Source organism: Pseudopipra pipra, chromosome 19, assembly GCF_036250125.1.
Source record: "Pseudopipra pipra isolate bDixPip1 chromosome 19, bDixPip1.hap1, whole genome shotgun sequence".
NCBI lineage: Eukaryota > Metazoa > Chordata > Aves > Passeriformes > Pipridae > Pseudopipra > Pseudopipra pipra.
Window position 1 is genome coordinate 2,263,769 of NC_087567.1, and position 27,873 is coordinate 2,291,641.

The 27,873-nt window shown below is 52.0% G+C and overlaps 1 protein-coding gene across 1 annotated transcript in view; it reads right to left on the reverse strand.

Annotated features, from left to right (window-relative positions):
* The window catches only part of NTN1 (netrin 1), a 101,779-nt gene that overhangs the window by 18,100 nt on the left and 55,806 nt on the right, over positions 1-27,873 (reverse strand). The window contains exons 3-4 of the mRNA XM_064675652.1: positions 13,861-14,010; positions 10,846-10,899 (exon numbers count right to left, since the gene is read on the reverse strand). Of these exons, the coding sequence (XP_064531722.1) occupies positions 10,846-10,899; positions 13,861-14,010 (204 nt within the window). The remainder of the gene's footprint in view (positions 1-10,845; positions 10,900-13,860; positions 14,011-27,873) is intronic.

Sequence of the window (27,873 nt, forward strand, 5' to 3'; positions counted from 1 at the left end):
GAGTGGGAGGGGATCTGGGAAGAGGCGTTTGGCGCTACTTGTTCGCAGAGGGAGCAGGTGGCGGGCGGCTGGGGCGGCTGTTTCGTGTCCGTCGCAGCTTAGTAAAAAGTGTCAGCACAGCCTTCAGCAGCTTTGCAGCTCAGCCCATCCCCTTGATATAACTAATTCTCTGGCTGAGCAAAGAGTTTTCACAGCTAAACACCTTCTTTGTTTTGCCTTTTTTATTTTTTTTTAATTTGAATTTTTTTTTAATTTTATTTTTAAACATCTTCCTTTGGGGGCTGGTTTGAGCAGGGCTGGGGTTGCTCCCAGCAGACTGGGAGCTGTGGGATGCTGGGCCCCCGGGGCACCCCGTGCTTTGCTAACGCACCACGTTCCTCCCAGAGCCCGTTTATTTAAGAGCTGGGACTCTGTGATCCCTGTGGGTCCCTCCCAACCCGGAATATCGTGTGACTCTGAGTGCTGATGCTCGCAGGGTTGGGCAGGATGGAGGTGCTGGCAGCAGAGCTGGGGGTGCTGAGTGTTGTTGCTGAGAAGACGCTGCACGAGGCGCCTCTTGCTGCGCTTGCAGTTCCAAAATGAGCTTTAAGCCCCTGCAAAAGCCACATGTCGGTAACGGAAATTAAAGGCCCCTTGATTCTGACATGATAGAACGATTAAAGCCACATTTCTTGGCCCAGGTACCTAACTCGAAATGCAGATATAAGGCTTAGATCCCCAAGGGGATTCAGATTTCTAATCCCAATTTATGCAGCTAAATTCCTATTGATTTCCCCCAGGTAGGGCCCTAAATGCCTTTGTGGGCTGCGATCCAAAGTGGAGGTGTTGTGGCTTAGAAGGGGAGCCCCAGCCTTGATGGTCTGACCTCAGCGTTTCAGGGTGAAGGGCATTTTCCTGCCTTCTCTCCCAGGGGGCTGTGCTTCCTCCTGGGGCTCTGGAGGGGGGGCCTGGGTGCCCCCATCTCCTGTAGTCCCTGGTGGGATGTGCAACCATACTGAGCCACTAAATGAAGGTAAAGGGCCATTATCAAATCCTACATCCATGATTCTATAACTGGAGAGAGCAGGACTGAGGAAATGCAGTAGGGCCTCCCTGGGGTCCCAAATACCCCCAGAGTGGGGCAGTGCATATCAGTGGGGCTGTTTTGACTTGCTGTAATGCAAGGAGACCGTGGTGGTGAGCAGCTCTCATCTCTCTGCCCTTTTCTCTTCCTTCCCCAGCATTACTGGTCAGAAATCCCCACACAGGGCTGGTGCATGAGCTGCCCCTTGTGACAGGGGAAACACAGCAGCATCCAGGTCCCCACCAGCTCTGGGCAAATCTGTGTTTGGAAATGCCAGTGCAGAACACCTAAACCTCTCTGCAGGTACATCCAAAACTGTGTTTGGAAATGCCAGTGCAGAACACCTAAACCTCTCTGCAGGCATCTACAAACCCGTGCTCCAGCTGTGCTGCTGCTTCTGGTTTTCTAACAGTTGGGGGGGGGGGGTCTGCCCCCACCTAGGGGATGTGATTTATGTTTCTGTGCTGCAGAATCTGCTCAAGAAGGAGAGGAAGGTGTATTTTTGTGAGCTCTGGTATCACAGTGATGCTGAAGATGGACCCAAGTGATCCCTCCCTTCATCAGGAGTTAGGGAATCCCAGCTCTTGGCTGTGTCCATGCCCAGATCCTGCAGCTGAGCAGTGCTCTCAACCAAAGCCCTGGTGTGGTTCCACGAGCCTATCCAACAACCACAAAACTATTCCAGGTGCTTCAAAGAACTGCTGCAGCCTTAGTCCTGTGGGACATACAGGACACCGTGTACTGCAGCCTACAGCTCCACTGGTCTGCAGAGCTTCCTGCTGCCCCTTCCCCACAGAACTGAGTGCTCCTCCAGGCTATTCAGACTCTGGGAATAAATTTCCAGCCCTTCTTACAGGCAGCAATCCCACATCTTCAGCTTGTGGCTGGGGACATGGAGGAACAGCACAAGGAGCAGAAGGGGGGGGGGTGTGGGAGCCAGTTTTTGTTTGGGAAGGGCAGGGGCAACAACATCGTGTCTCTGCCCTGTGGTTGAGCAGGGGCTCAGCTGGGTGCTCAGTGTGCTCAAACTGGGCATGAAAACATTTCTGAAAGCTGTCTCAAGGCATCCCAAAGGCAGTTCAAATCCCAGGCAACACAGGATAAAATGCAATCCACAACTACCCAGCACTGGGACAGGAGAGGATGACCCTGTGCCAGGGTTTGGCCTGTAGCAGTTATGGCAGGGATGCCTTTGGCTCTTAGACCTCTGGAGATTTCCCCAGATGACCATGAAATCCTGTTTTGCTTCCCACAGCACTGAGGCTGCCCCTTGCTTCCATCCCAAAGAATTCTTTTAACATCTCCTCCCTCAGTCTCAGTGAACGACTGTTAGAGTCATTTTGGAGAGTGCCAGCTCTGCTTGCTCCAAGCTTCCAGCTCTTGGCCTTTGCTGCCCACACATCCTGAGGGAGGGGATGCTCTGGAGTGGCCCTCTCCTTGTCCAGGGAATACAGATGGGATCCTCCCTGTGGGACAAGCAGCAGGGACTGCAATGTGTCTGGCTCTCAGAGCACACACGGCCCGCGAGGGATCGATGCTGTGACCTCATTTGGGCTGGACTCCAGTGGGAGTCTTTGTCTCAGAGTTGGCTGCTTTAATATCAAGAAGCTTTAATAAAAAAGCAAACTTAGGGCAGAGAATCCCTCCCAGGTTATTCACTTTAGCAGTGGGATCACTCCTCCTGCACCCTTGTCCAGCCATTGGATGGAGCAGGAGGTCTGTTATGACTACACTGGCTCCTCTCCCCCCACCTGGGGATGACCCAGCTGCTGAGCATGATGCCCTTTGCAAATACACTGTGCAGATCAGTGCCCTTCATCCTGGGCCTGCTGCAGGACAGCCAGTGCCTCTGGCTGGTGGCCTTGGCCATCTCTCCAGCACAGTCAGGAGCTGGAATGGGGAGACACATCTTTTCCAAGTCTTTGACCTGGGATGAGCTGGGACTGGGCTGCTCAAGTCACACATGTTGTGTTGTCTACATAATGGTCCCCAGGTTTGAAGCAGTCCCTACCTGAGCCTGTGGACAGGGATTCCAAGGGTCTGGATCTACTCACAGAGGTCTGTGCAGATTCCTGGTGCACAGCAAGACTTTGGTACAGCCTTGCATTTAACCACACAGCTGTGAGACTTCGTTGTCTGTCCTTGGTCACCCCCTGAGCTGGCTCAGGGCAGCCTTGGAGCAGCAGTCCCCAGGAGCTGGCAGGGGTTTGTCCCATCAGCTGAGACCCAGCCTTGGAGAGGGTCTGTGACCAGCATGCAAAGGCAGAGGCACCTGCTTGGGCACCAGAGCATCTTCTGACCTCCAAAGCAGGCTGAGGAGCACCTTTGCACCAGCACAGGAGTATGTGGGGCACTGAGGCCAACCCTGCCCTGTACTGATCACACTGAGCTGCACCAGCCCCAGTGGGGCAGGAGGAGTGGCAGGAATTATTTCCACTATTTTTTTGTTTGTTTGTTTTGGTGCTCTGCAAGCCTAACCTTTCCCTGGGACCCTCCTGAAACCCCCAGAAACAGATACACAAAACCTTTCCTGCAGGACAGCTCCGGGACTCCCTGGGACCACCTGGCAGGAGCATCCTGAACCCTGCCTGCAGCAGATCCTCACAAGACAGCCTGTTCCAAAGATCCCCAGGCAGCATCCAGGCTGCCCCGTGCCCAAACTGGGGACTTGCTGCCTGGTGCTGAGGGAGAAGCTGCCTGAACTCCCAGCTGGGCAGCCCCGAAGGGGAGAGCCAGGACCACAGCATCCCAGTGGATAACTGCCATTAACCTCTCCCTTGGAACAAGAAGGTGCAAATGAGCCCACAGTAGCCTCCTTTCTTCTGGCTGAGCAAGATTGATTGAAAAACAAATTGGCGCAAATAAAGCATGTAATTAGATTAAAGCCTCTCGCCTGGAGCGGGCGGGAGCGGCAGCGAGGGCTTCGCAGGAGCCCGCAGCCCCTTCTCACCTCCCCAGCACCCAGCGCGGCTTGGGGGCCACTGGACCCTCCAGCATGACCCCCAGCACCCGCAGGATGCGGCCGGGGCTGCCCATGACCTCAGGGGAGCTGCCCTTGCCAGGCCCCCCATGCTCAGCCGCTCCAGTTCCAGCTGTGCTCCAGCATGGTTTGGGTGCCTTTGGTGCGTCCCTGGGAACCCTGGTCACGGTGTTCAGAGGGAGAATCACCCCCAGGCACTCCCTGAGCCCCACTGTGCCTCGGGGTGAGTTTGCTCCCTGCCTCCTGAGCTGCCTGCTGCCAGTTTGGGAACAGGAGAGAATGGCCTGAGTGATATCTGGTGGTTTGGGACAGGGGTGCCCATAGCAGCCATGGCCTCATCAGCATCCCAATTTTCCCAGATATAAAGGGAGTGAGTAGGAGGGCTATGGCTGCTGGTGACACAGTGGGGACAGTCCCACTGTGACCCACTGGAAAACAGTTCAATGGAAAACACTACACCAACACTGAGTTTTATGGTTCATCCACCCCCTCCTCTCCACCCTCCTCACTCTCTCCCAGGAGCACACGGGGCTGGCAGCACATTTTCTACCCCCTTCCCACAGGATCAAACCCAGCACTGAGCCCCAGGACACATGGGGGTGCCAGCCCTGACAGGGCTTCATCCACACCCGGTGCTTCCCCACTCCAAACATATCCCGAGCCACTGACGAGCTCCAGGGGTGCTGCTCCCTGAACTCCAGGGGTGCCCTGGGATGCAGAACTGCCAAGAACCACTGACAACACCATTAAATACGTTCATAGGAAGCCATCTGTCCTCGGGAGCATCAGCCACCCCCTAAATTCCTGCCCAAAAGCAGCTCCCAGCTGAGCAGAACCAGAACAGGGAAAATCACACTTCCCACTTTGAAACAGAGAGCTGGTGCTGGGGACAAGGGTTTTGTTTCTCCAAGGGGAATCAGAATCTGGAAATGTCCCCCAATGGGGAGAGAATCAGTTCGTTTCACTTCAAAATCATCATCATTGTTTTGCAAATGGGTCTGAGGGTGATGCTGAGCTGGGCAGTCCTTGATCTGAAGCTCGTGGCTTGGCTACAGTGCCCAGGGCTTGTGGGCACCCAGGTACCCCCAGGGTCAGAAGGACAGTCCCTCAGGCAGTGTCCAGAGCTGGGCATGTGGGGAGATGGGGATGGAAAGACGTGGGATGGAGAGATGAGGGATGGAGAGATGAGGGATGGAGGGATGTGGGGATGAAGGGTTGCAGGGATGGAAGGATATGGGGATGGAAGAATGGAGGGTTTGGGGGCAGAGGGATGGAGGAATGAAGGGAGATGGAGATGAAGGGATGTGGGGATGGAGGAATGGAAGGATGTGGGGATAAAGGGTTGCAGGGATTAAGGGATATGGGGATGAAAGAACAAGGGGATGGAGGACTGGAGGGATTTGGAGGTGGAGGGAATCAAGTGCAGGGAATGGAGGAATGGAGGAATGGAAGGATTTGGGAGTGGAGGGATGCAGGGATGGAGGAATGAATGGATGTGGGGATGCAGGAAGCCCTGCACTGGGGTGATAAGAGCACGGTGCAGTTGTGCCTGAGGCTTATCTGCATTTTAGCAGTTTTGTGGAGTTTGTTTTGTTTTTTTTTTCCCCCAGACTTTCTGAGATATTTTGAAGTGACCAGAAGTTTCCTCTCTGGAAGTCCCTCACCCCTATTGTGCTCACAGCCATTCACTGCAGATCACCATGAGAAACCTCTTTTCAGGAGGGAGCTGGACACTGCGGCCGATCAATCAGTCAATCAATCATGCAGTCAATCCATCACCTCGCTTACAGCCCGAGACAGGCAAGAGAATACCCATGCAGGGCTGAATTCATTCCTCATTTGGATGGGTACAAAGCTGGAGACCCCCAGACTGAGCCCAGATTTACACCAGGGTGACTGAAATGACAGTTTGTGCCCCCGATTGTGCCGAAGGCAGCTGGGCAGACCTTTATTCCCAGGCTGTGGGACGTGCCCTGCTCTCCACAGGCAGAGCTGACACTCGCTGTTAGAGCTTCCTCGGAGCAAAGTGCTGTGGCTTTTCTCTCCACAGGGTCCCTCTGGCCATGCCCCATCTCATCCTCACCCAGATGAGCAGGCAGGCTGTGCCCTGGCAGCTCCCCCCCGGCCCTTTGGGAGCCCTTTGGGAAGGAAGGGAGCAGTGCCTGGCCCGTGCTCAGATCCGGTGCTGCTGATCCCCTGCAGACCCTGTGAGTGCTGACACGAGTGGCAACACACGTTCACACCCTCCTGTTCACTGCACAGCAGTGCTGGGTGATGGCTGAGGCGGGTCACTGCTCCCAGCCCACAGGAAAGCCCAGCCTGGCTGTGCTCCTGTCCCCGCACTGTCATTTTCCGAGCGAGCCTCGCGCCCCTCGCAGATGTTGTGGAGGCAGCTGGCAGCTCACACCGTGTTGACTCCTTGTTTCCAGCTGCTGCAGCTCGTTAAAGGGAGCTGTGGTACATTTAATCCTTTCCTACTGTCACTCTTGCCTTGAAGCTGCTGCTGCAGTGATGATCACTGTGTTTACAGGGCTGTGAGCAGGGGGACAGTGATCCACTCATCTGCCTGGAGTGGAGCTGTGGAGCCAAAAAGGCCCCTTCCCTTGGGGATGCAGGGGTACAGACTAGCTAGGAGGCTGGGGAGGAGATTTCTCCCATCCGCCCGAGCCATGAAATTCAAGCACAGCTCCTGTACATGTGGTGGGAGCAAGGGATTTATTTACCTCATCTTCTACCTGTGCCTGTTGAGGTTTTGCTGGGGTGCTGCAGATGCTGGTGGCAGCAAACCCCAGGGACCCCTTTTTCCTCCATGCCTATCTGTGGAGACAGGCTGTGAGCCTCTGACCACCCTCTGAAATCTGCATTTTGCCTTTCTGCTGAGGGATGCAGGAGCCCAGTCCTGCTGCTCACCCTGTGATTGTCCTGGGAGGGATGGTGTGTACCTGGGAGCAGGGGACTCTCAGAGGGTGGCCTTGCATCACCTCAATTCATCTAGGCGTGGGCAGGCAAAGATTAAAGCTTCTGACACTCACACAGAAGAAAACCAACCCTGTTTTAGGGCTTGAATACTCTGGCTACCTGCAAATGCAGCTGAAACAGGAGTTCCAGGTCATCAGGGAGGCCAATTTTCCCCATTCCTGGTTCTTGGGGGAGGATTCTGGCTAAATTTGGATATCAAGGCATGTGCCCACCTCTGCAGTCTGGGAAAGCTGCAACTTGCAGCCAAGCTGTGCACACTGGGGGACCCCCAGGGATCACCAAGACTGGGGGTTTCCCCCTTTTCTGCACTTGCTTCCAGCCTCTTCCTCACCAGCCAGGAACAAAAGGGCCCAAATGACATTTGGAAACTCCAGATCTGGTTTTGAAGCTGCAGAGGCTGATTTCCAGGGGAAAACCATGTGAAGTTGCATCAATCCAATCACCTGGTTTTATTTAAGCCCACTAGCCAAAATCATCCACCTCAGATAATCATTCCCAAGCCAATCTGGATTTGATTCAGATAAGACAATGACTGAGTGGCAGGTTTGTAAACCTTTACCCCCCACTGTTATTTTTGTTTGCCCTTTCACTGGGGCCCTTCTGCCTCTCTGAATGGGACCAGAGAAGGACGGGGTGGTAGCACTTTCTTGCCTCAGAAAGGCTGCAAAAGTGAGGAGCACCCCCTCCTCATCCTCCAATCTCCTGGAATGGGAAAGCATGAATGCATTTCATCTAAACAATTTAGTTTTGGACTGTTTTCCCAAATTGATTGGGACCTCTGAGAGCTAAGCAGAGCCAGGCAGGACCCCCCACACCAAAGCTGATGTTGTCCCACCCCTTGTACCAAGGCCAGGTTTGGCCCATGGTCTTCTGCAATGTGCCCCTCGTTGGCTCCCAGTGGAGTGATGCTCTCTCAGCTCTTGGCCAGGGTGGTGCTTTCTGTCCTCTAAAGCTTTGAGCAAAGGAAATAAAGCAGCATCTCTCCCAGAACTGGCTGCATCCAAAATCTCTCACTATTTACCTTCTCCATCTCTGTAACCCTTTTGCTCCCACAGCACAGGAGCTCTGGCTTGCAGACACACTGATTTAAGGATGTGCTAAGAACCCCCACAAAGTTCAGCAGAATTCTACAGGATGGGGGGGCTGAGGGTTGCCAAGGCACAGCACTGTCAGATGCTCCCCCTCAAGGGGAAGGGATGAAATGTGGACAGTTCAAGCTCCTTGGACAAAACAGTGCTTAAAAAGTCCAACAAAATCACTGTGAGTAGAATTATGATGGGGTGCTGGGCCCGTCAGATTGCTCAGCTTGGCTCAGCTTTCATGAGGAGGCAGGACAAGTGGCTCCTGGTGAGCTGGGTTGGTCCCTGGTCACCCTTCTGGGCAGGGAGTGGGGAGATCCAGCCCTCCAGTGACACAGGGATCCAAGAAATGTTGTCAGGTCATTGCTCATGGCTTGCAGGCTGTCAGGATGCCCCCATGGATAACCTGTTCCCAGCCTCCAGCAAGGGTTCCTCTGCTGAAAGGAGGTGTCTCTGACCCTGCTGAGATGTTCTCAGTTAGTGGCTTGATGGCAACTCAGTTGGGCTTGGGCAGATCCCTAAATAACCCCTTTCCTCACAAAGAGGATGCAGAGCTGTGGGACTCACTCCTTCCCCAGTGGAGCTGTTTGCTGCCAGGGGCTGTGGGGGGTCAGGACCAGGGGGTGCAGCCCTGCCAGCAGCACCAGGGAGAGAAGGTGGCTTTGGAGAAAGGCTGGAAATCACCTACCCAAAGCCTTGGTCTAAGGTGAGGGGCACCTCCTGACCGACCTGTCTCTGATCCCTGCAGCCATCCCTGCTGGCATTCAGGGAGATGCAGGGCTGGCAGGGAGCACCTGGCTCTCCCCACTAGTTGCACAGGGACCTGCTCCTCATCAAAGTGTCCCTATTTTGTGCCTAAAATGGGTTGTGCATCCCCTTATCCTGCTCAAGGGTCCAACTGCTGCAGGCTCTGTGCTTGTCCTGACCCCGCTGAGGGGCCAGGGGGGCACCAGCCCCAGCCCTGCCCCAGCCCACCCCACACAGGGCCTGGTGCTGAGCTGGTGGCCGTGACTCACAGCCTGGGGCTCCTACAGGTCACACTGCCACAGCAAATCAGGGCAGGCACTGACAAGGGCTGTGGCCAATCAAGGTGGCCCGTGGGGATTTGGGATGGCCAAATACAGCTGCCCCAGCTGGCGTTTGCCCAGGGCAGTGGGGGAGTTCACGGAAGGAGTTGTTTCCCCAGCTGTGTTGGTACCTGCATGGAGCCCACAGGTGGCCAAGGTGGGGACATCCCCACACCAAGTCCCCTTACAGCCAGGACAAGATAGAGGGGCTAACAGGAGCTGTGGGGAGGGGCTCTGTGTGGCTGAAAGAAGATGGTGAGCTGCACTATAGCATACGAGTAAGCTCCTGAGGACCTGAGGAAGAAGATTTCTCCTGATGGAGTTGGGTAACAGAGGCTGGTATGGCCAGGAAACAGTGTTGTAAGGAAGAGAAGACCTGCTCCTGCTTGGCTTCAGCTTAAGTGTGATGGTCCCTGTTCCTGATAACCCAACACCTTGTTTTGTAGGGACTCCCCAAACAACACACCTCATGCTGGCACCCAGTGTCTAAGGCAAAGCACCCAAAGGGCTGCTCAGCAGAGCTGGGCTGGAGGGAGCTGCCTGGGGCAGCCCTTGGTGTGTCTTCAGGCTCCTTCCAGCCCTGCAGCTCGGAGGGAACACTTCCAGAAGCACACAGGAAACAACAGGCACAACCCAAGGCTGGAAGATCATTCTTGCCTGAACCAGCCTGATACTGAAACACAGAGTTGCTGCTTCTGCATTTACACGTAGCAGGACTTGTCCTTTAAATCAGTCCCATGGAACACCCTGGGATTTACCTTGCCATGACACTGGCGACCTAAGACCTTGTCCCTTTGCTCCCTGGGTTCCCCACCCTGGGAGAGCTCCTGAGCACACAGCAACACACACAGCCCGTGTGACAGCCCTTGCCACGGGACGGGCCTCGGCTCAGAGTTCAATTCAAGGTGGCGTCCATCACTTTTAGTACAAACTCCTAAATTTATGAACCCTCCTACACTGCTGAGGCAAAAGTAAACAGCCTTTACACCTCGTGTCCTTCACAGCTGTGGCGCTGCTCAAATACCCCAGGAACCTGCAGGCAGTGGGACAAGTCACCCTTTCCTGGGACTCTCTGGCTCCTGCCATCATCCCCTGCTCAGACCCGGACATGAGACACATTGTTATAACACACACAGGTCACATCAGCACCCGAGATTGCCTGGCACAAGTAATGCACAGATCTAGGAATACAACAGGAATGCTCCTATACAGCAGTTAGCAATGATTAGGTATTTTTTCCCTTTTGGAGGATTTTTGGTTCTCCAGTCCTTCTCCACCAGAAAATCTCCTTGGAACTGTTCTCATCCTTCTGAGAAGGTAACCACGAAACTTTATAATCAACCAGTGGTGGTTTCGAATCCTTACCCCTTTTCCATCAAGTGTTGGTTCCACATTGAGTGGAACCACACATTAGGTTCCACTCTGTGTGCTTATGGATTTAGAACCTCTGGAAAAACCTCTCTCCACCTTCTGTACACTCCCACATGCTCTGAGGAACACCCGTCTCTCAGGATGCTGCACAGCTGTTTCCAACACTCAGACGCTTGGGCGTAAAAGGAAACCACTTGTCCCGGTACAAACACCAGAATTTATGTATTTAATGGAACTTCACTCAAGGGAGGGGGTTGCTCAGAAGACTTTCAGCATCACAGTGCTTCAAAAGAAGAGGGAACGTACCTGCGGGCTCCTCCGTGCTGCTGGCGGCCGTGGTGGGGGGCGCGGCGGGGATCTCTGCGCGGGACAGCGAGGAGGCAGGAGCAGAGGGGAGATAAAAGAAGGAGGAGTTATTCCAAATCCCAGAGAGCCTGGCCCCTGCACACACTGCATGTTCCCTCCCCAGCCATGTCTACCAGCACGGAGGGTTTCCCGACGATGTCCTCCAGCAAGGAGCATTGCAAGAGCCCCAGAAAGCAGCACACCAGGACCATGGCTACTGGGGAGTCAGGCCTCCCTGGGGGGTGTGGGAAAGGGGGCTTTTAACAAAACATTTTGGCTTGTGGCTGCGGGCTGCAGTGTGTCCAGCCCCTGCAGGCAGTGGGAATGCTGCTGCCTCTCCCTGTCCCAGGGCTGTCCCTTCCAGCTGATGTCTCCACCCACCTCCGAGGCAGTGTGAGCACTCCTCTCCTGTGAGAGAGGGTGCAGGTAAAGCATTGCATCTCTCTGCAGGGATACAGGTCTTACCTCACACATTTAAGGGAAAAACAAACATATCTGGTGCCAATGCACTGGTCCCTGGTTTTGATTTGGGACCAGCTTTGCAGAGCAAAAACCACATAATATTCGGGATATTCATGCCCATGCCTGGCTGTGTTTGTTGAAATTCAAGGGATGGGCTGTGGATGGAGGGATGGCCCCAGCTTTGCAGGATGCTCTCCTTTCCCAGAGCACATACACAGCTCTCATCACAGACATCTTTCACACATTCAGGGCATGATGATGCAATTTCTGTGCATTCCTGGTAATCCTGGTGGGGGAACTCCCCACCAGCCCAGTTTGAAAGTGGAATTTAGGCATGAGCTGGGGGTCAGCATTTGCCTCCTTCCACTTGTGCTCTTGGGAACACACCTGGCCACGAAGGCAGGGTTTGCTGGGGTCAGTTTGCATTGTGGTGACAGCAGCTCATAGAGGTGCAGCCCAATTAGCATTAGATGATTTTTCAAGTCATTCACTCTCATGAAATTAAACAAAGGCATAGCCCATGTGAAAGACAGGGTACATAGTCAGGAAGCACACGGACAGCCAGCACAGCCATCCCAAAAGGCTGGGTGGGTACTCCTGCCTGCAGTGCAGACAGACCCTACTGGGGTCTTGTTCATTCCCCATGAGGTGTTTTTTGCATGATTGTAAGTCTCTGGAACAGGGAACATATAAGCAGTGGTAAATCAGAGAGTAACTGTGCCCTTGCAGGCAAGGTGGCAGCCCCTTGCCAGTGGCAGTGAGCCTGTGGCAGTGGGAGAGCAGCGTGGGCAGGGATGGAGCCCCCCCCTACACACAGATCAAATATGTGTGAACTCCATCCCCTCCCACGTGTGGGATATGCTGACTGACATTTTTCAAGGATGAAAATGTCCTGGTTTGGGTTTTTCTGGGATGAGGGAATTGTGAGTTGCTCATATCTTCACTTGAATTGTTTTAGAGTCCTATGTGCAGATCCAGCTCCCAACAACTGCACGTGGAAAGCATTTTTAGCAAAACATCCCTAGGCAAGGATGTTTTGCAGTGACACAGAAGTAAGTGGCTCCCATGGGTGCTGGGTGGTGGTCAGGTGGCAGGGCCAGGCAGGGCAGCCCTGCCAGGCTCACACCAGCCTTGAGCACGCAGGGTCAGGAGCCGTGTGAGCACAGCCCGGCTCCAAACCCCTGGATGGGTCATGTTGAAATCCTGTGTCTGTCTTTATTTAGTGCAACAAATCCCAAGGGAACTGATGCAAGGAATAGTTTACTCTCTGATTTGCCATGGCCCTGGGGAATGGCTAATGATAAACCTTTGTGCATACTTGCTGCAGCACAGCCTGGAGCCACGACTGGAGGGCTTGGAGAAATAAGCATCTAGTTTGAGCTCTTGCTGTCCCATTGCAACATGGGGAAAAATGAATCTCAAGTGGCCAAAACCCATCCCAGATTGCATGTTTTCTTCAGCAGGAGAAGGTGGACAAAGGGTATCTTCCCCATAATTCAGCAATGGCCATGCTTAGAAGGAGATGCTGGGGAGGACAGAGCAGGAGCAGACTGTGGGTTCCCAGGAAAGACTTGAGTTTTTTCAACCTTCACTTTTCTTGTTGGGCCTTTTTCCCCTCTTAGGAGCAAGGAATCACCCTTGAGGGGAGCGGTTCCTCCTTCCCAGCCCATTCCAGGCACACTAATTTTGATGCTTCCTTTCCTTAGGGTGGGGGGAGATGTCTCACAAGGTGCATGAGCCACTGAATGATCCAACAGCAGCAAACCCAACAGGCAGCAGAGAGGAGCACCAGGCTAAAGCCCACCTTGCCTGGGCAGTGAGAGCTCAGCAGGGGCTGAGTGGGGATCTGGGTGTTTGCAGAGCAAATGCTGCAGTGGAGACACTTTGGGAGCTGTACCTGTACCAGGGTGCTCCCTGCTGTTGTTTGAAGAGCAGAGGAGGAGAGCAGCCTTGGGAAGGCAAATTGAAAAGCAAGCCCAAGGAAGCAAACAATAAAACAGCCTCTGTTTCTGGGAGGATTGTGTGAGTGCAAGATCCCCTTTAGCAACCCAGGTGCTATCACTGTGTTACTGTGACGGCAACTTCACCAAACCAGCAGCTCCTCTGATCTAAGCTCTGTGTCAGTGCAGCACAAGCTGTTTTTGGAGAGAAAATCCTGTTTGTAGGGATCTGCTGTAGCATCCAGACCTGATGTGGTACCCAAAAATAAATGTGCTCTTGAGGCACCTTTGCTCCATGAAGCAAAACCAAATTACCATCAAACTGGTCTGTAACTGCACCCACACAGCCCAGCCAATGAGGCAGATGAGCTGTTTGGAAGCCAGTGCTGGATCCTGGGCTATGTTCCCTCCTGTGGGGATGGGAGGGGAACCCAGGCAGCTCCATGCCCCGAGCACTGCCCACTGGCATGGTCGTGACAGGGTTAAGCAGCCTCCCAACACGGGCAGTGGCTCCTGCGGGTTTTTAAGGGTTAATATTTCTAATCTACAGACACTGAAAGAGTGATCCACCTACTTATGCAGGGGGCGATGGGAGAGCGGCTCTGCTGGTAGCCTTTGGCGCAGCGGTTGCAGGTGATGCCGGTGACACCGTCCTTGCAGGGACACTGGCCCGTGGTTTGGTTACAGGTTTGGCCGGCGGCACCCACGGGATGGCAATCGCACTCTGTGGGGGGAACACACAACAAGAGGGTCAGGGGAGAGCAGAGCGGGCACAGGCGACGTTGTGGCATCGTCGGGGAGCAATCCCGGCGTGGCTCCACCTTTCCTGCCGCCGGCAAACATCCCACCCAGCCAGCGACCGCACTGACCCGGAACGGAGGTGGCATTTGGCAGAGGGGGTGTAGAGGCCCTTACTTGGGCACAGAAGGGATGGCACCGGAGAGAGGGTGGCCCTGCCACAGCCCACCCCGCTGCGGGGATGGAAACGCAGCCAGGATGTCTCAGGTGCTGCACAGCCCTGGGGAGGCAGCGTGGGGACACCCCCCCCGGGCACAGAATCACAGAGTACACCGAGCTGGAAGGGATCATCGACGCCAACTCTTAGCCCTGCACAGGCCCATCCCCAAGAGTCACACCGTGTGCCTGAGAGGAAACACAACTGCCTTATCCATGAGTGCTGTGATCAAGAGTTTGCAGCACTCAAAGAGGAGGGGAGCAGGCAAAGCAGCACCCGCTGCCCCCACCCCAGCAGCTTCAAACGCCCTCAGGCTCCCAGGAGCAGTGGCAGGACTGTAAGGAAGAGGGACAAAACCCAGGAGTGTTTCATTGCCCCTTCAGCACATGAGATCTCAGGCAGGGAGCGAGTGCTTTCAGAGATGTTGGGAATTCGCTTCACGTGCACTACAAGAAAAACCAAACCAGCCACCCTCCTCCTTTCAGTGCTTTTGCTCGAGCCCTTCCCTGCTGAGCAGCATCCCTGGCAGCTGGCACTGAGGGAGCAGGAAGGAAATGCCCTTGTGGGATGCAGGCAGGCTGGAGGACCTGCTGTTCCCGGCCAGATGGATGGAGGCTTGACGGCAGAGCTGGGCAGATGTGAAGGGTTTGGCAGGGGATGTAAATACTGCACTTGAAAACATTCACCATCTCATTTCCCACAGTGGGACTTACCGGCGCAGCTGTTTGGTTAAAAAAAAAAAAAGAAAGAAAAAGGCCAAAAAGAAAAAAAAAAGCCAAAAAAAAAAAAAAAAAAAAGGCATCAGGGCTTGTTATCATCGCTGCTCCAAAAGGATTACTGCCTCGCACATTTGTTAACAGCCCTGATTTCTAAGAGCTGCAAGCACCGTGCCAGACTGTGGTCTGCCCCTGCTGAGCAGTGGCAGGGAGAGGCAGGAAAGCAGGAAAGCTTTCCTTTTCTTCTGCAGCATCCTCAAGAAGGAGCCAGCCAAATCCCTCCCAGGGGAGCACTGATCCCGCTCTCCTTCTGACCCTCAGGGGAGCTGCCTGCTAGAAAGGGGGTTTGGGGGAAAATGTGTCCCACTGCCCAAAATCTGGAGGGAGCTGGTCTGTGGGTCAGGACCAGTACAAGTGTCTCCATGGGCTCCAGTGGCTTAAAACACCCCCAGATCCCCCAAACTGGGCATACCACTCCCATGAGGGTTTGTTCTGGACCCTGCAATGATTCTTGGTTTGTCTTGCAACCCCTCAGCTCTGAGACACCCTGAATCTGCCTCATCTGGGGACAACAAATCACATCCCACATTCATCTGTGTTGGGTGTCCAAGCTTTGATGTTTGGCTGGAGCTTCCCTCCAACCCATCCCAGCACAATCCTGCTCCAGCTTCCCTGTACCAGCAGCTCCCAGTTTGACCCCCCCTCCCAGCAGGGTTTGGATAGTGCCTCTGGCCTCCTTGCACCAGGATTTCCCCTTCTCCCTGTGTGGGACATCCCATCCCTGTGCAGCCCTTCCCAGAGCACCAACAAACTGCTGCCATCCCTGACTCCACCAGTCTTGAGTGGGAAGAGATGGAGCCTTGCCAAAACCTAATGATTTTTTCACATGCAAGAGGAAAAAAAACCCTTCAAGAAACCAACAACGCTTTTGCTTCTTTTCTCCTCTTTTCCTAACACTTCTGATTTGTTTTTTTTTTTTGTTTAAGGGTCCTGCTCTCTCCCCTGCTGTGGGCTGTCCCTGCTTGCTGCTTGCTGCCCACAGCAGAAAATTTGCTTTTCTAAACTTAATTGTGATTGAAAAACTTTCAACATGAAATGAGTGTGGCTGGTGATGAGCTCGGAGAGCAGAGGGATGTTTAGGTGGGAAAACCTGCCCATTGCAGCCCCAGGGGATGGCTTTGACAAGGCTGGGGGAGAGGAAATAAAAACACATTAAGTGAAAGAGTGAAGAAGAGCCAGGGCAGAAAAGAGTTAAAGAAGAGCAGAGAGGCAGGAGTTAATACAAAAACAAGCAAATGAGGGAAGGGTTACACAAGAAGAGGCAAAGGGCAGGAGGATGGGGAGGAACATGCCTCATGTTTCAGGCGTCCCCTCTGGGGCTGCGCTGGTTTCAGGCATCGCCTGCAAACCCCCATCCTGTGAGTAATCCTCCCCCATGTGAGTGGATTGCACCGATTTCAGTGGGACTGCTTGGACGAGAGAGGGAAAGGGAGGAAAAAAAGCCTTGGTGATGAGTAAGATTTACAGAATCAGGCTCTTGGAGGCCGGGCTGCAGAGCACAGAGCGCTCCTCTGGACACCACATAAATAAATAGCGATGCTGCTGCTTCCTTCCCTCATGAGGTAATGCCTCGGCACAGCTTGTCCGGAGCTGCTGGGTTATTTTTACAGCCGTATCTGTCTGAGGTTGTCTCCTCTCTCCCCAGTCTGGGCTCCTGTGAGGGCTCTGCACACAGTGTCACCCGTGTCCCCACGGGCACGTGTGATGTGCCCAAGGTTGCAGAGTAGGCAAGTCATGGAGGAGCTCGGACTCACCAGCTCGTGGTCCAGGATGTCACCAGGACAAAGCCCTGGCTGATCTCTGACAGCTCATGCTGACACACGGTGGGGTAAATCCCCTCTGGGTGGAGGGCTGTGCTTTGTGTCACCAGTCCCCAACTGTAGGTTGGGGCACAGGACCCTGCGTGTCCGGGACCGCTGCCCCGGGCAGAGCACTCCGGCTCCTCCAGAGCCTGACCCCGCTCTGACTTGTCTATCTTCCAGAAAACTCTCTGAATCAGCAGCAACTCAGCCCTCGTGGGCAGGGAGGCAGGAGGTGGTCTAGGCGGTGTCTGCAGATGTGTATTTGCCGTCCCTGTCCTAGAGAAACTGAACCAGCGCCAGCAATTAGGAGCAATTAAAGGTAATTTGCAGTTCCCTGGCCAGTGCAAACACTTGCAGCCAGCAATTACAGGCTCTTCCTCTTCCCCAGCCGTGGAGTGGCTGGGCTGCTGGTGCTTGATGCTGATTTTTCTAGAATGGTTCAAATTCCTTTGGGCTGTAACGCCAAATTGAGGAAAGACTGCAGTAGAGTCACAGTGGGGGTGTGATTGGTGCCAACGCCCCCTTTGGCATCCCCATGGCCTTCCTGATGGGCACCTTTGGACTCACAAAACGGCTTTTCAGGCCTCAGCTTCCCTGAGTGCAAGGATCTGTCCATCACCCACCACGATGCAGAGGGTCAGCAGTGCCCTGCGCTGAGCAGAGCCCTTGGGGCCCCAGGGCTGAGGAAAGCTCACTGATCAGGAAAGGAGGGTATCTGGGACAGGACTGGGGATTATAAGGGGGATAAGAAGTTATTTTTCTACTGTATCCTCATGGCTTGCTTGAAAGGATCACCCCTCAGAGGAGGGTGCAAGGGTGCAATGAGATGAGAGAGCAGCAAAGAGGAATTATGTCAGTGCAAGAAAACAGGAGGTCTGCAGTCTGTTAGTCCACAGAGCACTGGGGGAAGGAAATAACCATCAGGATTTAGTTCTTTCAGAAAATCTTAAAGAAAAATCTTTGATGTGGCAGAAATGATCAGGAATTTCTAGGGAAAAATGAAATTATTTGCAGCTCGAAAACATGGCTGTGGAGGAGGAAACAAGGAGCAGGAATCTATGGTGAGGTTTTAATGGGCACTGATGGTAGCAGTGGGGGTGCCTCTGATCATAAAAGCTGATTTTTCTTATAAAATAATCATGGAGTGGAAAGCAGGGAGCTAAAAGCATTTCTAGGTGACCCCCTGCAACTTGGCTAGTCCAGATGTGTTGGTCTTCTGCGAGACAGACCCAAACTGGCCGAGTGGATGAGGGGATAGCAGCCAAAATCCGGTGCACAGAAGGCTGCATAATTGGAAGGAGGGAACAGGATGGCTCATACACACTGAAGGGTCCCAATTAACTGCAACCACTCCAGGAAAAGATCTAGGAGTCAATGAAACATCTGGCTGATTGCAACGGAGCTCAGAAGAGCCACAAGATGGGAGGTTGTGTTATGAAAGGGGTAGAGAGTAACAGTGAATGTGTAATATCATGGCACTATAGAAATCAATAGCACGTCCTCAGCTGGGGAACTGCAGTGAAAGGCAGGGAGAGGCACCCATCTGAGGACGGAAAAGATTAGGGATGCCTTGCCAAGAGACGATGGAGGGGTGCCAAGCAACGCTGAGCGCCGAGAAGGTCAGACAGGTGCTCCTCTTCACTGGTCCTTAAAACACAGGGACAAAGGGACATTCAAGGCGTTTAAAAGGCAACCTTTTTCAATGATAAAAGGAAATGCTTCTTTGCACTGCACGTAATTAACTCGTAGAACTCATGCTACGAGACACCATGGCAAGGGCCCAACAGGATTAGATAGGGCTATGAATGAGAACATCTGTAGTTACATTAGCTGGGATTAATATATATACGGATATAAGCACTCCAAGCCAGCTACTAACTGCCTGCAGTTAGGAGGAGATTTCCCCTGGGGCCAAGCTCTTGCAGAACTGGCTGTCTTGGAGTTTTATATCTCTGTCTGGAGCTTCCAAGACAAGCCACTATTATATGTACAAACCTGCTGAGGCAGAGCATCACCCGCCCGAGCACAGGCAGGGACACATTTCTGTGCCTCAGCTGAGGTTTGGGACGAAAAAATACCTGCAAGCAAATCTTAGGGCCTTTCATGGAAAGATGCAAAACACCCTGGGAAAGTGGTTGAACTTGCCGGGGTGTCTCTGCCCCGCTGAAGGCTGACAAATAGCATGACAAAAGTGCAAATATTTTTCCTCCTCTGAATTTTGGTCGGAGGTATTCCCAGCTGCTAATCTTCCCCCACACACGTGTGTTGAAAGGTAAACAGAGGGATAAATCTCCAGGCTTAGCTCTCCTCAAGTGTGACCTTTATAGAGAAGGTACCTGAAAAGACCTGCATTTTTGGAGAATTAACATCTTCCTGCTTTCAGGGAAGCTGTGTCTTTGGGATGCTTTCAGAATGACGAAAAATCCTTTTGACTGAGAAAAAAGGCTTTGATTCTACAAGGTGTGCAGATTTCCTCTTGTCACACTGGATCTGCCATGATCACACACCTCGCAGGGCTTCCAGATCCAACTGCCCAAAGCGTGACCTCTGTACTGAGCAGTGACCCAACAGTGCATCAGACTGGAAAGAAACACTTTAATTTACAATGGTCACTGATGAAGTTCCCTGTACTGAGAAATCACATTAATTTTAAGTATGAATTCAAGTCTCATATAGCCCAGATGCCTTAGGTGCACATTTATGTTTGCCCACGCTTTAAAATGCTTTTCCAGAATCATGGCCAAAAATTGCTTCCCTTTGGTTCCTTTTCTTCTCTCCTCTGAAGACTTCAATGAGAGTGAAAAATGTGGCTACAGAAAATTTCTGTTGGAAAAAAAAATGCCCCAAACCCAGATTTCTTTCAACCCCCTTCTCTTTGATTCCAGCAGTATTTTAAACACCGAAATGTCAAAACAGCTCAAATTTGCCTGTTGCCTCAATAACACAACCTGGTGCAGTAACCATATCTCAGCCTTATACTTTAGTATTTAAAGGTGTGGTTCCAATATTATTACTTATGTGAGCTTTTTGTTGTTGTTGTTGTAGAGTTATTTTTTTCCTGCTCCACTGTCTTTAGTAACTTGGATACTGAGATCCTGGTTCCTCTGAACATATCTGCCCAGGGAATGCAAGGTGTGAGAACTCCTTGGATGGGTCCAGCTCTCCCGTGGTATCCATAATCCATCCCAGAGATGACCCTTTGAAGCTGTCACAAAGTCCTGACCTGGGCAGGCTATTTTAGGAGATTTGCTTTGGCTCCTGTCTTTGGGGAATCAATTCAAAACAAGCAGCTCTCCTTCCTCTGGAGACCTATCCCAGTTATTTGTCCATGGATGAGGAAAGTCTGGTCTGATCTCTGTACACCTGAGTGCTGCTGGCTCTGAGGACAGCACCCTGTGGGGATGGGGGAGACCACAGCCACTGCCAGAGCATCTCCACCACGGGCAGCACGTCCTGCAAATCCCACAGATTTATGTCATGGGGAAGAGAAACTGTGGTATTTATTGTGCACCCACCCAGCCTGGCCCCAGCCAGTTTGCTTAACCAGAAGCAGAGGTTGAAATGTCTCTGTGTTAACCCTGAATACTAATAATGACTTTAAATATTAACTATTAACTGCTTTGCAATGAGATCGTCGGCTTGTCTGCGATATTGTGAACTGGATTTAGCTCTCCAAAGGATCATGTTCATGCACAATGTCCCTCAGCACATTCTCTTGGAGATTTAAAGGTTTCTTGCCAGCAGAACATGAATTCCTCCTTTTATCGGGCGAAGCCAAATAATCTCTTGGTGTTCCACAGTGTCCCTCCTCCTGCGCCGCTTCTCAGGGCTCTCCCGTTTCTTCCTCCTGAACTGGCACCCGGGGAAGCCAAGGGCTCTGGCGCCCTGCAGTTTGGGCCAAATTTCACAGATTAGACCTTGTCTTTGTCTTCTCCATAACAAGGAACAGACGGGCCCACAAAGCCTCCACTGAGCAGGAGTCGCCGCTAATCCGGAGGGGGCTTTGAACCACGGCAATAAATCCACTTTTTGGGCAGGCACACTATGGGCAGGCATTAGAGATACAGACAATAAGACAATTATGGCAGCACTCTCCAAAATGCTCGAAAATTCCCTCGTTAAAAAAGTTGCTAGAAATTCCCCCGTCGTCTGGGAGCTCCGGCTTTTGGGTGATTCTCAGCCAGGGATGCTGAGACACCCGGGGATGAAGCATCGGGGCTTACTTCTCCCTGCTTTGCTGGCAGGGCTTGGGTTTTGTCATGGAGGATGTTATCCCTTTTGTTTTTCCATCAAAAGATGTCAAGTCTGGTCTAAGACCTGCAGGGAAAGCTCTGGCCAGGCAAAGAGCAGCTTAGTGGGGCACATGACTCTAAAGCAAAATACAGCTCATCCTGCTTTCATGGGAGACATTGCAGGGGAAAGAGTGTTAGAAAATACTAATTTTGAGGGGGAAAAAAAAGGCAAACCTTTTCTCCTCCTGATGTGTTTTTAGCATGGCTTCTGAGGAAATGAAGTTCCTACAAGTGTATTCTCCCACTAACAGTGTTTCAGTCAAATCTGGCAGCAGAGCAAAAGTTTCAGAGATAATGAGGTTGCCACAAGCCTCAGGAAAAAAAGGCAGTGGAGAAGATGAGAGAGAAACTCTAGGAAAAGCTCTGCAGAGGGGAATCCCTTTAGTGTGCATGGCCCTTATGGGACACTGAAGTATCCACAGTGAGGAGAGCCCCCAACACCTCAAGTGCAAGGGAAAATTGCAATGAGAGCTCTCGGGGCACAAATCCCACTCAGTAATTTGTAATGCTCCAAGAAGCCTATGTTTAAGTGGAAAATAAATCCTTTTCCACCAGAAAAAAAAGCCTTTTTGTTTTACAATGCTGAAAACCAGAGTGTGTGGATGAGCAGGACACAGCTTTGGTTTAATTCTCAGGATCTGAGAGCCTGGAGGACTTTCCAGTCTGGAGAACTGGTCTGAAGCAGGAAATTATCTCAACAGTTTGAAAACACTTGTGGAGAAGGCAAATTATTCCTTGTCTTTCCTCTGTCTTGGAGATATGCAGAAGTCTGGCTATGCAAGTGAATTTAGCAACTTTTGTTCATAGTCTGAGTCTTATGGAGAACTGGGGCTTAGTCTGATTTTATTTCTTAATTAGGGTGCAAATTCCCCTCTCTTGTGTCGCATGCCATCACTTCTGAAAAACCACAGTCCAAACCTGCCCTCCAGGATTGCTTCTGGATGTATCTCTGCTGGAAAACCAAACCCAAGCCACAGTTTTGAAGATGCTTGGCCCCCAGTTTAGCCAATAAAACTCCTTTTGGGCACCAGCATTGCCAGGATGTGATTTTTCAGGAATGCAGAGCTAGCTCTTGTCAGGGAATCAACTATCTACATTTTCCAATTCAGCTGGATCATCCAAGTGCCTAACATGGATTTGGGACTCAGCTGTCAGCTATATCTCCCCTCTGAAGGTGCTGGGGGGTGATTTCTAGGCTGCAGTGGAGACTCAAGGTCCTTCTGAGAGTCTCTGGAGGAGCCTCCTCCATCCTCCATCCTCCTCATCACACCTTTTGGTTCCCTGGAGTCAGCAGTGTCTTTCCCTGAACCCTGCAAGCCCCACACAGTGCTGGCAGGTTCTGCCATGGCTTTTACCCTTTCCTCTTTCCCTTTTTCAGCTCATCCCTTCCCTGGGCTGTTCCTCCCCTCCCGTACCAAAAGTGATGCAGGTGGAGGTGGATCTCTAACCCAGCTCACCTGGGGGTGTCCCTCTCCTGGGGGGTGGGGTTTGGGGTGCTGTTTGACAGAGCATTCCCAGGGCTGTGACACACAGAACGTGCTGGGGCCCTGAGTGCATCTCCCCTGGGAGCAGGAGCTCCTGGCTGGGCTGGGAATGCCAAGTGGAGACAGCAGGGCCCCACTCTGGGGTCTGTGCAGCAGGTCAGGCCCCTGACCCAGGAACTGGTGTCCTGGTTATGTCCACATGTTTTCCCAGCCCATCTGAAGATGTCAAAAGTCCCTTCCTCACCTCCCCTTCCCTAAATCAGGTTTGTTTCAAATTTACCTTTAAATGCAAGGGAGTTGTACTAACTCAACAAAGTCCAAAAGATTCCTGGGAGAGAGGGGAACTCTGCTGAAAAGGGCTCTGGAAGTACCAGTGTGGTTCTTTGGAGGAGAACCAGAGTCCAGATAAGCAGCAGTCCCCTCCTCCAAGGTGCACAGGGCCTGCCCAGAGCAGTCCCAGGAGTCCTGGCTGGCAGGGGAGTCATATCCCACAGCAAAAGTGCCTGGTGGGAGCAATATGTGGAATTCTTGACTTCCCTGGAGCCAGAAGACAGCGGCAGCTTAGGGAAATTTTTGGCATGGAGGTGATTTTGCTCTGACCTTATCAACAGGTAAACAGACAAACCCCTCTCTCTTCTTTTTCCTTTTTTTTCTTTTTATTTTTTTTTATTTTCTTTCTTTTGTTGTTTTTTTGGTTAATGACCTTCAAAGCCAACTTCCAGAGATTGTAGCAGAGCAGAGACTCCCAGCACATGCATTTTTTTATCTGGGATGTGGGTGGCAGAGCCTCCTCACTCGTGGCAATGCCCCTTGGTGCTCTGCCAGCCCCTGGGGCTGGGAGGGAGGTCTGAGGTCCTCTCTGCTCTCTCCAAGCATCCAGGTTTCAATCCTGGACTGCCTAAAATATCCCCCACTGAAAGCAAATATCTGTTTAAACTTTGTTGTGTTATGGGAGGTGGCCCTGATCAGAAGATAGAGAGAGGAAAAAATCAGTGATGAATTTCTGGGAAGACCAGAAAGCAGTTTACCTTCATCCCAGCTAATTTGCACTAAAATGGAGAACCATACATGATTAAAATTATGGATTTAAAAAGCTGGAATGGCCAGGTAGATGCCTTGTGTTGAGCTTCATTATTCATTTGAAAAAGAAAAAAAAAAATCACTCCTCTTCCACGTTTTCACACTACAAATGCAAAACAGTTTAGGAGTTTCTGTAATACTCATGTCCCTTCTTTGCTCTGGGACCCTCCCAGCCCAAGTTGGTGAATGGTGCAGTTCTGCCCTGGGTCCTGGGGGTGCCATAGAGGAGGTGGCACTTGGTGGCAGTGGCTCTGGAGCTCCTGAGCTGCCCCAGGACACCCCCCCATAGCGACCTGTGAGCACGGACAGCTCAAAGCTGCACTTCCATAGACCTTCCCCAACTGATTTGTGTGTGCCTGGGGGTTGCTGATGACAAGTTTTAGATGCAGAAACCATAAATCAGCTCTCGGCACTTGGAGTAATATCGATATAAAGACTTGTGGGGCCTTGGGGAGGGGGGTGACTAAGGCACAGCCACTGACAAATGCAGAATGGAAGAGCAGCTAGAGATCTGTTCCCGTGGCAGTGGAAGGGCTTGTCCTGTGGAGAAATGGAAGTCTGCACTTGGCAGATCGATGCCTTGGAATTTGGACTTTCTCCAGTGATGTGATTTCTCAGAGATGACCAAGCCCTGACACATGAACTCGACCCAAGCCCTACCAGCACTATGAGTTGGCTCATCTCTCATCTGAACAGTAGCTCCAGCTGGTCTTCAGAGAGGAAGAAAAGGAGAAAAGGAAGGGAAGGAAGTTTGGTAATTAAGGACAACTCACTGGTGTGAATTCCTAGAAAGTATTGCCTTGGACTTTGCCTTGAAACAACAACTGAGCTGGACTGGAGATGGGCATCAAAATGAGGTTGCTCTGGAGAGGGGAACATCTCTCTTGGGTTGCACTTCACCCTTGTCTAAGGTGGACGCCAAGGGCACATCTTGGCGTGGGTGGGCTCCCTGCAGTGATGGGAGGGTGCCTGGGGAGCAGGTACTCACTGCAGACAAGGAAAGGCGGGGACAGGAGCCCTGTCAGGAGTCACCACTGGTGGCCCTGCTGTCCCTGGAGCCCTGGTGTAGGGGATCCAGCCAGGCCATCCCTACGTGTGGGATGTGTTAGCTGTGAGCTGGCCTAACCTCCACCTGGGTGTGGACTGGGGACCATGATGGCAGGGACATCCCTGAGGGTGTAGGGGTGCTGACCACAACTGAAACCACGGACAGACTGATCTCACTGTCCTGCACATGGCCCGTGGGACACCAGTGGGACACCAGCACACTGATGGCAGGGAGCCCATTGTCAGACTCTGCTGTCTAAGGTGGGGTTTATCCCCACTGCCCTCTGCACCCCAAATTCCCAGCGGGGCTCTGGGCAGCAAGGAGAGGTTCCATCTCCCCTGGCTTCAGCCTCGTGGGAATGAGCTCTCAGCTCTAAGCTGGTCACGCAGCTCCCTCTATAGTCAGTGGAGAGAGGCGGGGACTCGTCCCACTGTCCCTGTCACCAGAGGCTCTGCTCCCCTCTCCAGGCAGCACCGGGAGCCAAAGGGGTTCGACTGTGTTAGTCCCCCCCACTCAGGGCCTGCAGCTGGGTGGGAAGAAAACCTGTATCTGCACCCATGAAATCAAGGATCAGAGGCTGAGCCCATGGGGATGGCACTCACCTTCCCTCTGCTTTGACCCAAACTGCCTCCAAAATGAAAATGTCAAGGCTTGACCCTTTGTGGTTACAAGGCAGGATGGGCAGGTAGGCTGGGAGTGCCTTTTGGGGTTTGAACAAGCCATTAAGTACTTCAGTGCAGATGGAAAACCTGCCAGGCTCTGCACAGGCGTGGAGCTGTGGCAGCACCAGGGAATCAGACAATCCCATTTTTTACCAAAACATGGAGTCCTAATGAATGTGACCTCTCCAGGTGCCAAATCCTGCCCCTCCACAAGGGGTTTACACTGGCAGCCGCAGCACAAGTGCATTCATAACGTGTATCATTTGTCATCTTTTCATCAAAAAGTGTGTAAAGCCTCTCCCTCAAGTGCAGAGCTGTTTTACAGCCGGGCTATAAAATCCTGCAGACTCTCTGCTCCAATAGAATTACATTAGTGCCAATAATCTGGCAAATATCAGGAGAGAATTTAATCAAAAGAAATAACACCAGGGCCCTGATTTATGGCGGCCCACGACAGAGCGGGGCGGACGAAGGTTTGCAGGACCCAGATGTGGAATTTCACTTGCAACATCATTTGGAGCAGAGGGAAAGCAGAAGGAACTGGAAGCACGGCTTTGGTGTGTTGGGAACTCTTCGTGCTTTCTCAAAAACTAGTGAGAAAGGAACAATTCACCCTTGTCTGTCTTAAAAGACGAACGTGCAAAATTTCTTATATCTGGAGCTTTGTTGCTTCTCTGGACAGCCCCCACACCTAAAGGGTCAATGCAACACCAGGGGGTTGATGTGTCCAGGGCAAAGGGCATCCTGCTCCCTTGCCCTCTGGGATGAGCCCATCCATCCCCCCGTGGAGGAGCAGCAGGACCACGGGACTCCTCCAGCCCCAGAGTCCCCAGATGGGGCCACGCAGAGATCAGCTCTGGGGTCTGACCTCAAAACACCGGGGGAACCCGAGCCCTGGCTTGAGTAACTGCTGTCCCTGGGTTTGCCTGACCACCCACCCACAGCAGCCACACTCCTCCAGCCCCAGCCCCAGCCCCAGCCCCAGCCCCAGCCCCAGCCCCAGCCCCAGCCCCAGCTCCAGCCTGGCAGGCTCTGGCGCTCACCCAGCGTTGCCACTTCATGCAGTATCCCCGCTCCATCTGTCAGCAATTCCTTTGCATGTGGTTTGCAGACTCCGTGCCGTGCCCTGCCTTGTGTGGCTCTGTGACAGGGCATCTCTGGGCACTGACAAATTCTTTGCTTTTATCATTTTTGCAAGAAAACCACTGGAAGCAAACGCAGAGGCGAATTACATGGCACAGCTGCATTGCCCTTAACCATCAGGGAAAAGTCATCCTTAAAGCCCAGCTTCTTATGCCTTCATCTGTGCTGCTGAGACAACTTCAGATCATTAAAAAAAAATCTATAATTTAACAGTTATTATAGGTTTGGCTATTAGAAAGCCAAACAGCCCTGTGATGGGTAAGAGGATGTTGCCCAGCTCTGCTTTCTGCTCACCTTTTGCTGCCTAAGCCTCACGCTGTGCCCTATGAACACGTGCAAAATTTGTGGATTTCTCTTTTTCTCCAAGTTGAAATTAAGTAGACCTTGTGCAAACATTTCTGCAACATTGTATTTTTGCATAAATAGCCAAGCAAGCATTGAAAAGAATGCCTCTCTAATTTTCTAACCTTAGATGTGTTATGAGTTGAGGTGCATAACCTCTTGTATGGGATGGAGTGGGAGATGAGGAATGTGAGTGAGAGGAAAGGCATTTTAGCTGGATGTGTGTGTTAGGCTGAATAAAGGAGCTGAATTAGTACAAAAATCTCCTTGGCAGCTCTTTCATGGGGTGTTTGCTGTGAGCTCACACACTTGCCAGGGTAGGTGAGTGTGTCACATGCTCTTGGCAGCTCCCAGGGCACCAGGGCTCTATTATATGCATTTATTTAAATTTGTTACATGTGGAACACAATCAGAGCAATGTGATGGCTGAAAGACTCAAGTCTTACAGAGAAAACAGTCTGGTGGGTGAGAGCAGACAGCAGGTAGTGGTGAGGGAGATGGCAGATGCTTCAGAATGGTTAATTCCTCAATTTGAAACACATTTGGTCAAGATGAGGCTCTGGGAGAGGATTGCCCATTGTCAGCTGGTTTGGTGAGATGATAAATGAATATTGTTATCAATGGTGAGATGGCTGAAGCTGTTAGATGATAGGGTTGTTTTTTAAACGTGCCTGTTTTCAACAATTCCTTCAGAAAAAGCCCAGAATTGGGAAAGAAAAATAGAGGGAATATGAACCTCCACCGTGTCATAAACAGACCTCAGGAAAACGAGTTTTCAAAGGAATGCCTGTGCTGTAGGAAACTTCATTTTGCTGCTTTTGTACAGAACAGTGGATTACACCAACAATAACCCAACAAGTACTGTGAAATCCTGCTCATAGGCTGCAAGCTGGGAGCTGCTCAGCACAGTTATCACATACCTTTGCATCTGTTACAAACCATGGGGGGCTGGAGAAGTATTTAAATTTGGCCACCTCCAATTTGAAGTGCAGGAGCAGTTTGA